A 13,213-nucleotide genomic window follows, 5' to 3' on the forward strand; every position below is an offset into this window, starting at 1 on the left:
GACATCATGGCAGATTCACCCAACACTTGCAAAAAAGCAGCAGTTACATCTTTAGAAGCGACTGGGACCTTGTTTTATTCTCATCCAACAGATGGCGCCTCCACCAGCATAACAGGTCTTTGGTTCAGTACTAATTCCAGTTGTTCATGGGAATCACCCTCACCACTTCCTATGGCACATTTTTTTCCTTGGATGTCTCCCATCTAGCTAGTGACACAGTCTGAACCTGTTTAGCTTGCAAGATCACAGTCCATGGTGGTACAGGTTCAGAGACATGCACTTTAGGTATGTCCTCTTGGGCTGTTAGGATGTCTCAAGCCCAAGGAGAAGGTTGTACAATTTTCCATAATAAAGGGTCCAGGGAACCTATGTTTGTGGTCCTGCTAGACCAGTGTTTCTCAAACTTCTGTGCTAGTGACCATGTTCACAGAGCAAGCCTCTGAGTGCAACCCTTCCTTATAATTAAAAAACACTTTTATATATTTAACACCATAATAAATGCTGGAGGCAAATCAGGGTTTGGGGTGGCAGCTCACGACCCCCCATGTAATAACCTCACAACTCCCTGCGGGGTCCCAACCCCCAGTTTGAGAACCCTTGTGCTAGACTGTAATACTAAATTGGTTACTGTTCATGTAATTCCAACTGTGATATTTTGAAGCACACTCACAGGCTCTCAAAGCACTTTACAAAGGCCTCAATGCTTTTGTGCTGTTCTAGCATATCATTCTCACTCAGCAGACAAGCTGAGAGAAATTACAGCCCTGAAGGCTCCCAGTCCTGTGCCTTAAACACAAGACCTTTGATACAAAATTGGAACTAGTGGTATTTGAACAAAGTTGTATACATTCATATCAAGATCATGATCAATACATGGTTTGAACAGACCTTTCCCTTCCGTATTCTAAAGTGCATAAAAAGACAACAGGAACAAGTATTGTCTTCAGAACAGTGTGAAGCTTAAAATTGTTACCCAAAGACTACTTTTTGTCCTTGACATTAACTCCCCCTGCTGCAGTAAAGGCATAATTACAGCAATTAAAAGAGTGGAATAAAAATTATGCAACTGAAGTTGAGCAAAGCTTTTTTATTTGTGAGCATTAAGGTACATACATGACATGTAATTCTTAAAGAGATGAATTCGAAAATTTGCATAGTTTTTTACAAGACCAACATCTCTTTCATTCATGTTTGGCACCTGTATTACACAGATTAAGACATTTCAGCATAGAACTTATTCTTAGAAAGTAAACAAATGTATATTTCAGCCCCCCCATCAGATCTGTCTACAAAATAATCACAATATTTAATCCATTTTGAGTTCTAGAGTAAGTAAAGTTAGTATGCAGCTGTAAAGTTTTTGTTCAAATACAAATACTGAAAGGGTCTTGTGAGAAAACTATCCATTTGTTTCTGCTGCTGCTAAGAATTTACAACATATGCCACTAACTTCTGGATAAAAATTCAGATCATTCAAAATGTAAAGTCCTTCACCTTTCGTAGAATGCCAGATTCTCAGAATAAAATGGGTGTTATTGTGTGCCATGCCCCTTGATAAACTGTACAAGTTAGGAAAAGGGCATTCACAAATACTGGAAAAGCCAGTTTAAAATTCTTTACAGAGGAGGAGAAAGGATATGCTCAAAAATCAGACTGGCCTAATCTTGTTCAACTAGAAGAATGAATCCTCACTCATATATTCCAGCTTGACAACAGTTTTCTTTAGTTTTCATGTACACCTACTAAAAAGTTAAGTTGTTTTCAGGGAGAGTAAATTAAGAAGATTAAGTGACAGATTGCATTCCGCTTTTATTGAGTTATTCTATAAATCTGGGTGCATTTTTGTTTTAGACAAAATGTGTGGCTTTAGCAAAGTGCTTGATGAAAGCTGGAATGCTTTTAAAACCGTTAAATTTAATTTACTGCCCTAACTGGAGTGAGAAACCTGTATGATTCACTTACATAAAGAGCAACACCCAGGAAATATGCTCTGTTAGTTCTAAGCTTGTTTTCTATCCTACATTTTACAAGAGAAGGATAAAGGAAAGTCTTCTTGGTGAAGACAGCTCTTAAGGTATGTAGCTCACATCATATTTTTCTACATATCTGGGATATGAAAAAGTTAGTATTAAGTGCTCAAAAGCAATACCATAAAGAATAGAGAAATATGAAACTTTCACAAAAGTTTACTCATAGTTAAAGAAAGTAAGTTACAGAGCAAGTTTCTTGGTTATTCATTCAGAGTCTTTGGGAATATGCCAATTTTTAAATGCTCAGCTATTGCATCTTACAGTAGAAATGCAATGACTCTGAAACACGGGGATACTTAGTTTCATGTACATATCCCCCCTCTTAAGACATCATTTTTTTCTTACATTCTACTGAGCAGAAGACCATTCCTTCTATCGGCATGAATTTCTGGCCAATTAGACTCTTGCTACAACAGGAACACAGGAAGCACTCTGTTGTGGCATGCCAGTTGAAGTTGTTGTAGGTTACACGCTGAACTTCTGGATCAATAGCATTATGGCAGCCTTGGCAGACCTGATGAGTGAAAACAGCAATCAAATTATAAACACAGTCTCTCTCCAATTTGAGGAAAAGATAGAATTCATGGAAGGCAATAGAATTACTGGCTGGGAATGACACAAAAGGGAAGAAATACTATAAGAACTCTTCTAGGCCAAAAGGAAGCTTTAAAGCCTAAGTCAGCTATCAGATGGTTTCAAGGAGTCAGTGTACATGTTTAAAAATAAGCGAACGAGCAAGCACTAGTGTTTAAAAATTAAAAAAAATAAAAATAAAAATGTGAAGAATCCATTGCAACAGAGCCTAAACTTAAACATTTATATAGCGATGGTGACGTGAGGGGCCAACCAGGACAAGCCCTCATTGTGCTGTTTGTTGTACACAGCACCATATTAAATGCCATGTCCAGGGTCATTGTCATTATTGGAACAGCTTGCCACTGACAACACAGCACAGAGACCTGATGAATTGCATAGCCAGCGTAGGGGAAGTTACCTCACCCCATCACTGACCTCTGCAATTACTTGCATTTTTCACCCACTGATTTCTGTAACACAATCCAGTACGGTCAGTAGCTCCTGTTGTGACAGAAATGGCAATTTCCTGCAGTTTTCTGGACAAACCGTACTGAATTAAGTTTAAGTATCTTAGGAGTTCATTGCATTACAAAAGCAAACGTGTTTGTATTATTGTGGGATTGTATGTAAGGTCCGTGGGGGTAGACCTGACTAATGTAAACCCTGGAAAGTGTTAGGAACATCAGAGGACTGTTTGAAACAATGTACCCTCTCCAGTTATACAACAGCTCAGCCTTTGGCAACCCCGCCCTAAGGGGGCCTTTGTCAGCTGACCACCTGTTACATGAGGACAAATCAGAGTCCCAAACTGTATAAAGAAGTGACTTAGATTCATGAACATTCTTGGTCAGAGCCAAAAGGTGTTATGAACTTGTGACCACAGAGCACTCTTCATATGGGATTTAAGGACGGTTCATCTGCTAGACCCCTTGTTGGAACTGGAGTGAGTGTTGGTAAGCTTATTAGCATGTGTGTCGGTTCTTTCACCTTAAGAATAAATGTGCTTGCTTAGAAAGGGCGGTGCAGTAGCCTAACCGTGGGTAATTATGCTGTTTATAGCCTCAGAGGAGAAAGCAAAGCAGGGCTGCCTAGGCAATCTGATCTGCTGGTGAACTCACTTCCTACTTCATGATGATCTGCACTATTACTTTGTGTGTAATCAGTAATACTTGAAAAGTAATGATGACATCTGAGATAAAAAACCACTGATGGCGTGGTGATGAAACTGACAGTGTGAAAGTGTGAAAATGGAGGTAGCCATAGTTTATGTTAGCAAAATGACATAATGTCTCCTATATCTTAAAACCATCCAGCTAGCCTACTAAGTTACACAAGTCGTCATCATTGTATACAGCATTGTTGTAGCAGTGTTGGTCCCAGGATATTAGAGAGACAAGGTGGTGAAGTTAATATTTTTTACAGGACCAGCTTCTGTTGGTGAGAGAGACAAGCTTTTGAGCTTACAAAGAGCTCTTCTTCAGATTTGGAAAATGTACTCAGAGTGTCAAAGCTAAACACATTTCCCAGATCTGAAGAAGAGCTTTCTGTAAGCTTGAAAACTTTTGTCTCTCACCAACAGAAGTTGGTCCATTAAAAGATATATTACCTCATCCACAAAATCATCACTAGCCCATTTTCAAATCTTTCAGTTTCTAGGTAGTCTTGGCTCAAGTTTACATACTAAATGCACTGTAAGTTGTCTAGTAGGTTACCAGATTGCATTCTTTTAAACTGCTTCTATATATACACAAATTAGAAAATTATTTCAGTATCAAGTGAAAGTAGAAGACAACTGATGGACTTTGACCCAGACTGAAACAATTCATACCTAAGATCGTATGGATGAGAATGTGATTGTATACTGTACCATCAGAAGTTATTGTAGTCATTCTCATGTCTTACAAATCAAGATAACTTCAATATCTTACCACAGCATGGTTCTTCACGTAGCATGGTTTGCAGACAGGCTTGTCATTTACCATGACATAGATTTCCCCAGCCAAGATGCAGTCACAATCAAAGCAGCAAAAGTGTTTCAGGTGCCAGTTTTGACCCTCTGCCTGGGTATATTCATTGCTGAATATCAGCTATGGGAGAAAAACAACACAAATGTATGATCTGAACAGTATTTTTGTCTAGGATACTTCATACCACTAACAAGGCATGTTTCCAGTTTTCTAAAAATTGGTCATTTGAATCCACTGTTTCTGAATCCAGATGGTTCCTGCACATTTAAGTGTCTATTTCATGGACATTTAAAGTTACATTTGCTTGGCTTTGTTTCAGAAACCCTCTATTGACTCCTTTAATGCAGCAGATTCCAATGGCATTAATCAGTCTGCTCTCTGCATTTTGCATTAAGATATTTGTATAATTTAGCAAGGCACTCCACCTAGCGTCCTTAGCAAGAAAGACTTAAACAAGACCAAGCTAATTGCATTGTATTCCACATATATGTCATCTCTCATTTAACTTATGATTAAAAGGTATCATTCATCCCTTTGTAAAGGACTGGTTTGTTAATATTCAATTATTTTCAGAAGGAAAGACTGGTTTGCAGTAAAAAACCTGTATTCTAAATATGAACACGGGAAGGGGACTGGGGCTTTCCCTACCTCATCACATCCAGCACATCGGGGTTTCTCACTGTCACAGTAATGTCTTCCACAATATAGGTTTCCATTCTTCCAGAAGTAGATCATGTCCACTAGAAGTTCACTACAGGTGCAGCAGACAAAGCAAGCGGGGTGCCACAGTTTGTCATATCCAGCACGCTCAGCATAAACAGCTGGATCGCCTTCTTTCATGTTTAATTTGCAGCGGTAGCAGGACTACAATGAAGCCATCCAAATTAAGTTAGATATAAAATGAGGATATATAAAATATCTATAAAAAAATCCCACAAATTTGTATTTCAGTAAATCCTAATTTCCCAGCCTAAAATTAAGGAGGTGGAGTTACTCCCAAGGTCAAGGTTAGAAAGTTTGATCCCAGGCCAAACAGTAGGTTTAATTAAGCAATAATACAAGAAGAAAAGCTAATTCACTGGATGGTGGTTTTTGCAATGTATATATTTATCCACTAGAACTGGACTGAGACCACCAGAAAATTTCACATGGCTCATGGAACAGGATGAAAGTAAATTAGTACATATTACTACAGGTGTTCAGAGAGTTGTGTCATACAGGAGGTTAGACTAAATGGTAACAGTGGTCCCTTTTCTGGCCTCAGAATCTATGCAGAATCAAGAACAGCACCCAAAAAGCGAGTGACCATTATCCCATTAGCTAATCTAGTATTCTATGGACCAACTCTTTGTGAGAATGAGGAATAACTAGTGAAACAGCTGCTGGAGTAAAACTGGATCACACAAAATAAGAATAAGGCCATTACTTTTAAGTCTTGAGAAGAGATTATAAAATAGTGGCTGTATCTGCCAAACATAGAAGGCACATATTGTTCTTACTTCAGAAATCTGTGTGTTAAGCCTACACTCCTGTGCTGCTGGGCCACTCATGGCTGTTCTCCAATTATCTATCTTTGGGGAGAGGGAAGGAAGAGAAAAATATAAACACAATCATACTACAAATAGGTGCCAAGAAGTCTAGGCATATTGTTTTACTAATATTTATATTCTATACTGAAGTGGTTTTGTCCACCAGTTGGACATTATAGATGGTGTATGCTATACTGTTTATTTATCACTTACGCACTTGTCTGTATTGACTGGTTTTGTTTCATGGTGTGCCTCTTTTCCTCCCTCCAATAGCTATACTGTGAATATGAAACTCTCCACTGACTAGCTGCTGCAATCCCTCTAGTCTGATTGGCTCCTTTCATTTTCCCCCCAAAACTGAAGTCAATAAAATATTCTACTCTGCTTTTCACTCCTTTCAAATAAAACATCTCCAGGAAGCGTTCATGAAAGGGAGAGTCCAAATAACAAAATGGGGCTGTGAAACTGCTGAAGGGGAAAGCACTAGAAGTGCTATTCTTTTGGCTCATATTCTTACTTCAGGCCTGCTTCTGCTCCCATAGGAAAACTTTCCGCTGGCTCCAATTAGTTTCAATTTGAGCCAGAGTAGGATCTCCATGTACTACACTTCCCCTACAACCCACTAGCCCCTGTGGGACAAAGAGGGGCAAGATTTTTTCCTGCACCTGACAGATAAAGTTTGATTCACTGAATCCTGACTATCCAATCTCCCTGCTCTATAAGACTTCTTATTTATAGCAAAACAAAAAGTTCATTTTAATGAAAATATGTACTTGGGTGTGCCCTGATACAGGTAAAAATTAGGTTTCATCAAGATATTGGAAGAGTCCCAACCATCCCCCCTTAAATTCAGTTTGGAAACACACAAATATATATGGGTCACAATGTCACTATCTGACCCCTTCTTACCAGGGCAAATCATGCTACACTGAGGTGCTTCAGCTTACACACTTCTAGGAGATTTAAATGGGAGAGAACTGCCAGCAGGGCATTTTCTGTAAATGCTCCTCCACAGGGGGTTGTGAGCTATGTTTCCCTTGAGCCAATGTAATCCAGAGCAGTTTATCATTAGGGTGTGTTGCAAGGTATCACACTTTGCACAAGGGGGTGCTACTAAGAAAATATTAGAGAATTTATTCTGTAACACAAAAGATATTGCTGCTGCAGTATCACAAGAAGGTGGTTCTGACTGCATGAAGTATCTTGTTGTATTATAGCTTAATTTTATCAGGGCCTGTCAAGAGGTGATTTGCGACACATGAGCACGTTATTTTAACACGCGGCAATAGCAACCATTATTGCAATGGCAGTCTTATTTATTTATTTCAAAAAGTTGTTACCAATATCTAGTTTGCTGCAGCAGTTGAATAAGGATTGCAGAGAGGGTCAGATAGAGTTCCTTAACTGCATCAGTTCACACTTAGTTTATAAGCTTTGAATACACTAGACAAAATGCTACAGAATCTAGTCTTATGTTAGGAATAACTCTTATGATACACTTATAGAGAATAAACTCTAAAGTTACAGATTCCTTCCCCACCAGCCCCATGCCTTATTCCATGTTTTTTTCCGAGATATTCTGAAGTTACTAAAAACACTTTCATTCAGTTGTAGCAGTTCCTTGTAAATAGTTCAGGTGAATAATATGAATTCCAGTAATTTCACTATCTGCTCTTTGAACTCCAATACCAAGGGTAGGAGGGGCAACAAGTAAAAAGTAAATGGTAAAGTCCTAAATTCTAGTAACAAGTCACCTGTGGCTCAGTTTAACCCTCAGTTAAATTGAACTTCTTTATACACAGGTATCAGAGATACACACAGCAGGAGTTTGCAATCTCTAATCCTAACAAAGCAAGTATGGTTAAAACATACTTGTATAAGAATATAAAGGAACACAAGAGTAGTATTTATTTGCTTCATTTTTGTGGAATTGTCAACTAAGATATCTTATTCGGATCCTTGCTGAGACAATAAAAATTTACTACCAATACTGGCAATTAATGCCTTCCCTTCAAACTGCATAGAACTGAAGACCATACTAGAGAAAGAAAATGTAGTTCTCAACATGCAAATCTGACTAGTCAAAAATCAATTACTTATACAGTCTGACTGGTGAGGAAACTTACTTTATTAGGAATATATAATATTTTGGTCTTTTAGTTCTAGGTAAAAATCAGCAAGTTAAGTTACCTCAGAAAATCTTCCCTTCCCAGCAAGAAAAAAAAGAGAGAGAGAGAGAGAGAGAGAGAGAGAGAGAGAGAACAGACTACTAAGAATATTCCTTTCCCTTGGGAGATTAGTTTATAGCATAAAGAAAGAACACTATTCTCATCCATGATCACCTCATTATGAACCACACTGTTATATTATTTATGAGAATAAGGTATAATAGTCTATGTAGTTAGGAGGCTTAGAGGTATCTGCTGTATACTTTATTTAATACTGCCAAGAGTCATGCATTTCAATTAACGGATATTTCAAATACCTCCAATGTACAAGCTCAGTAAGTTAAAATAGTAGTTTGAATGGTATCTGACAGCAGTCTACCTGCAGCCTTTGCTATTAGCTGCTGCTATCTTTATACTTACATACTGGGATCCTTTTTGACCTGATGACTTGTCCTCCATTGCTCCTACAGCTGCTGAGGTGCTTCTGTCACCATTATTTGCATTATTCTTGTCAGTGGTTTTAGCTTCCACCTCACTAGGGAACTTGACATCTCCAACACCAAGTGCCTCATTCTTGTATTTCTTCACAAACTGTTCCATCTGCTTCACCTCATTAGGAGATAACTCATGGCATTTTGAAGGATCCTGATCATGAGCAGGCAGCTGCTTAGCCAACTGTTTCTTCCTGTACTGAGCACCTTCTGAGCCAGCCACAGGCTGCTTCTCCTTTGGAAGCATCTGCATATACTGTCTAGCCTAAACCAGGAAGATTTAGATATCAGATGCCACTTCAATTATGGAATCTAGCTTTTTAAACATGTGGCTAAAACCAGCAACAGTGAAATTAACCACTAGCAAAATCTTCTATATAAACATTAAGCTCCCAAATTTTAGTAGATCAAGATGAATGCAGTAGATTAACTGATTTCTGCCCAACATGAAAGACATGCTTGATTCCAAGTGTATTACTACATTAAAAAAAATAGTATTTACTCCTGTAAGTAGTCTCCAACAATGCTTAATATTTATATAGCACTCTGAAAACATTGGCAACATGTATGTAAAGTAGCTAAGCATTTTACAGATGGAAAAACTGAACCAAAAGGCATTAGGCAGCTTGCTCAGGGCACAGAACTGGTTACAAATAACTGTAGCAAAAGAGGAAGATATAGTTTCAGGAAAGCAAGTACAAAACGAAAAATACAATCTGTAAATGAATGTTAAGTACTGAAGGGTTAAGCCTATGTAATTTTAAGCAAGTCACTGAAAAAAGATACTGCATCCTATCATAGTTAGAAGCAGGCCATAAAGAGAGAATCTCCAGCTACGGATCAGATTGCACTCCAGTACATAAAGTCAACAATTCAGTAAAATAAAAATCCCCAAAAGGCTATCCAAGTGTCTCATCTGGTTGAGCTGCTAACAAACTGAGGGGAGCTTTTCTTTTAGATGTCAACACTGAGCTCGTTCTTACCATATACAGTAACAGAAACGTGCAGCATTGAGTGTTTCCCTTTAAACAATGACATAAATTATATATATTTTTTAAACAGTACATCCCATTTCTTTCAGTCCTTCTAGCAAGGACAGATTTAGAGATTTGTAAATTCTCTTAAGCGCCATTACTAAAGGCATATGCCTAATGCAATGTTTAATCCTAACTATTAGACAAGAACATGACCTCTTCCCCACCACTTCCAAAGTAAAAACCTCACAGACGGACAGTGTGCAGTAAACTATAACATACTGAGATCTGTATGAAGACATAGATGGGGCAGGCTGAATACTAGCACACTTATTTGAGAGGTGGAGGGGGAAAGAGGAAGAGAAAATCAGGTTTTGAAGCAACTGGGAATTTTAAGAGCTATAAAAAAAAGATCAGAGATACAATCAAATCAAAAACAAGGACTTGATCCTATGCAAGATCCATAAATGCTGACCCTTAGTGTGGATTCCTACTGCCTCCTCCTCAACCATCAAAACAGAAAACAAACAAACAAAAACCACAAACCCACACCCCAGGAAAATGTTATCACTAAGCAGAAAGTAAGTTCTGCATTTCTTACCAGTGTCTGATTCTGAACAGGAGGAGCCCATTCATATGTCACAGTATTGATGGATATATTCTTCTTGGCAGACACCGGATTAGTTAGTATCATTACGTTGCGTTTATACATGGGAATTCCATCAGTTTTCAGCTTTGCAATAAGGGTCGTGTATTTTGTATCTTCAAAGAGCTTCCCCACTTTTCGATCTTCCTCGTTGCTTGTGAGGACATCATGTTCTTCCTGGCCACATTTGCAGTTTCGACATATTTTTCTATAAATTTGGAGGAATATAGGCAGTTAGCACCATAACTGCAGGCCACATCTCATGTTAGTTACACGCATCAAAGTGAACCATTCAAAAAGCATATCTGCTGCCTTCCAAAAGTGTACATCTACACCTATAAAAATTTAGTGTTTTTAAAATAGGAACAGAGCAAAAACTGGGTGACCCTTCTGAAATTAAAGAGGTTTTCCATCATTCCCGTAGTAATCTTCTTTGCCCCTAAAAGACCCAATCTTTATAAACTTCAAGTGGTAATTTCTTTACCAGTTTCCACACTTCCCTTTTATTGCACATGCCCACAGTGGTTTGTTATTATAGAGTTACTAATAAGTACTTAAAAACAAGGTCAGATATTGCAATATTCCCTCCAGAGGACAAATGCAAATCTATATCTGAAGTAGCTACCACAAGAACAGAACATAAGAATCGCCATACTGGATTAGACCAGTGGTCCATCTAGCCCAGCATCCTGTCTTCTGACAGTGACCAGTGCCAGATGCTTCCGAGGGAACAAATGAAACGGGAAAATTTATCGAGTGATCCCTCCCGTCATCCAGTCATAGCTTCTGGCAGTCAGAGGTTTAGGGACACCCAAAGCCTGGGGTCCTGTCCCTGACCATCTTGGCTAATAGCCACTGATAGAACCTATCCAACATGAACTTATCTAGATCTCTTTTTGTACCCTGTTCAAAGAACTGTGGCCTTTACAACATCCCCTGTGTGTTGTGTGAAGAACTTCATTATATTTGTTTTAAACCTGCTGTCTATTAATTTCATTGGATGATCCCTGGTTCTTATGTTATGTGAAAGGGTACATAACACTTCCTTATTCATTCTCCATACCATTCATGATTTTATAGATCAGTTCCCTCAGCCTCTCCTCATAAATCAAGTGCCCCAGTCCCTTAATCATTTCTGTTGCCCTCCACTGGACTCTCTTCAATTTGTGCACATCCTTTCTGTAGTGGAGAGGCCAAAACTGGATGCAGTACTCCAGATGTGGCCTCACCAGTGCCAAAGAGAGAAGAATAATCCTCTTCCCTCGATCTGCTGGCAGTGCTCCTACTAATGAGGACCAAAACTCCATTGGCCTTCTTGACAACAATGGCACATTGTTGACTCATATCCAGCTTTTCTTCTAGATTGGATATGAATAGCAATTCTCACTCTAAATGGTGATTCAAGCAAGCTACAGAGATTCTTAAGGGGCCAGCTGCACTTGCTTACAGTTAAAAAACCCCACGTGTTCCTTTCACAGGCTAAAAATCACTTTAGGACCCCTCCTCCCCCCAGTTCAGTCTTTGTTCCTCAGGTGTTTACTGACTCCCTGCCCAAAGAGACTCCTGGAAAGAACCACGCTGATGTCACTCCCCTGCCTTAAATAGCTTTTGCATATGGCAAGAACTCTGTCTCAAAGCTTGGTTCCCATGCCAGTGGAAAAACACTGGTATTCCAAGATGGAGTCCAGTACCAGGTGACCTGGTTACATGTCCCTGTAGTGCCACAGCAGCCATTGCTCGGAGGCATTTGTAGCATCCTCAGGAAGACCCTCAGGTGGGAAATAAGCTCCTTCAAAGGCAGTGGGTCTCAAACTCTTTTTTTACTGGCGATCCCTTTCACATCGCAAGCCTCTGAGTGTGACCCCCCCCCTTATAAATTAAAACACTTCTATATATTTAACACCATTATAAATGCTGGAGGCAAGAAAGGTTTGGGGCTGACAGCTTGCGACCCCCCCATGTAATGACCTCATGACCCCCTGAGGGGTCCTGACCCCCAGTTTGAGAACCCCGGTTCTAAAGCCTATTGTTCTCCCTAATGGTTTGTTAACTTGAATGGGCCCTTCCTAGTCAGCCATCTAGATTGACAGGTTTTTTGCCTAATGGGTGTTCCCCAGGTGTAAACACATTTTGGTACAGATACAGAGTCAATATTCCTAACTTCAGATACAAAAATGATACATATATAAATAGGATAACTATATTCAGTAAATCATAACCTTTCCAATGATCTCATGACCTATCTTGCATAAAATACATCAGAATTATGCCATAAATCATATTATAATATCATTGTGAAGAATATGGGGTGCAGTACCACAAGAGGACATCCCCTCCTATCTCATGACGGCTTACTTTGCTTAAGAACCATTGGTGAGGGATCTTGTCAAAGACTTTGAGAGTCCAAGTATACTCCATCCATCGGATCACCCTTCTGACCATAGAAGAAAACCCACCATGGATAAAAATCAATAATTTTTTAAAAAATTGATATTTTTATTTAAATAAAATGTTAGGATTTAATGTAAATACAGGTTTATTTCTAAGAATAAACCTATATTTAAAATTAAAATTGAAATAATGATGACCTATGTTAAGGCCTAAAGTCACTGTAAACTATTAAGATCATGTAAAAATAAAAATATGAAGCAGTACGTTTGCTGCCAAAGCTGCAAAGAAACCCAAATCACAGAACTGGTGGAAGTCACTGGCTCAGCACCTGGACCCAGTGTTTCTTGAAGTGCTGCATCAGTTTTGACAGCAGCAGCCTGTTCTGGTGCTGAGTAAATGTTTTCTTCATTTCAGTATATTCAACTAGTTCAGACAGTACGA

At 38.9% G+C, this 13,213-nt stretch overlaps 1 protein-coding gene across 3 annotated transcripts in view; it reads right to left on the minus strand.

Moving 5' to 3' along the window:
- Window positions 1-1,072: 1,072 nt before the first annotated feature.
- The window catches only part of TES (testin LIM domain protein), a 53,672-nt gene continuing 41,531 nt past the window's right edge, over window positions 1,073-13,213 (minus strand). For 2 of the 3 annotated variants that reach the window (XM_050936279.1, XM_050936278.1), the window contains exons 3-8: window positions 10,337-10,589; window positions 8,691-9,026; window positions 6,073-6,144; window positions 5,222-5,437; window positions 4,535-4,693; window positions 1,073-2,544 (exon numbers count right to left, since the gene is read on the minus strand). In XM_050936279.1, the coding sequence (XP_050792236.1) occupies window positions 2,353-2,544; window positions 4,535-4,693; window positions 5,222-5,437; window positions 6,073-6,144; window positions 8,691-9,026; window positions 10,337-10,589 (1,228 nt within the window). In that variant the 3' untranslated portion in view covers window positions 1,073-2,352. The remainder of the gene's footprint in view (window positions 2,545-4,534; window positions 4,694-5,221; window positions 5,438-6,072; window positions 6,145-8,690; window positions 9,027-10,336; window positions 10,590-13,213) is intronic. The other variant, XM_050936281.1, reaches the window with a different exon arrangement.

The sequence above is a fragment of the Gopherus flavomarginatus genome, chromosome 1, assembly GCF_025201925.1.
Source record: "Gopherus flavomarginatus isolate rGopFla2 chromosome 1, rGopFla2.mat.asm, whole genome shotgun sequence".
NCBI lineage: Eukaryota > Metazoa > Chordata > Testudines > Testudinidae > Gopherus > Gopherus flavomarginatus.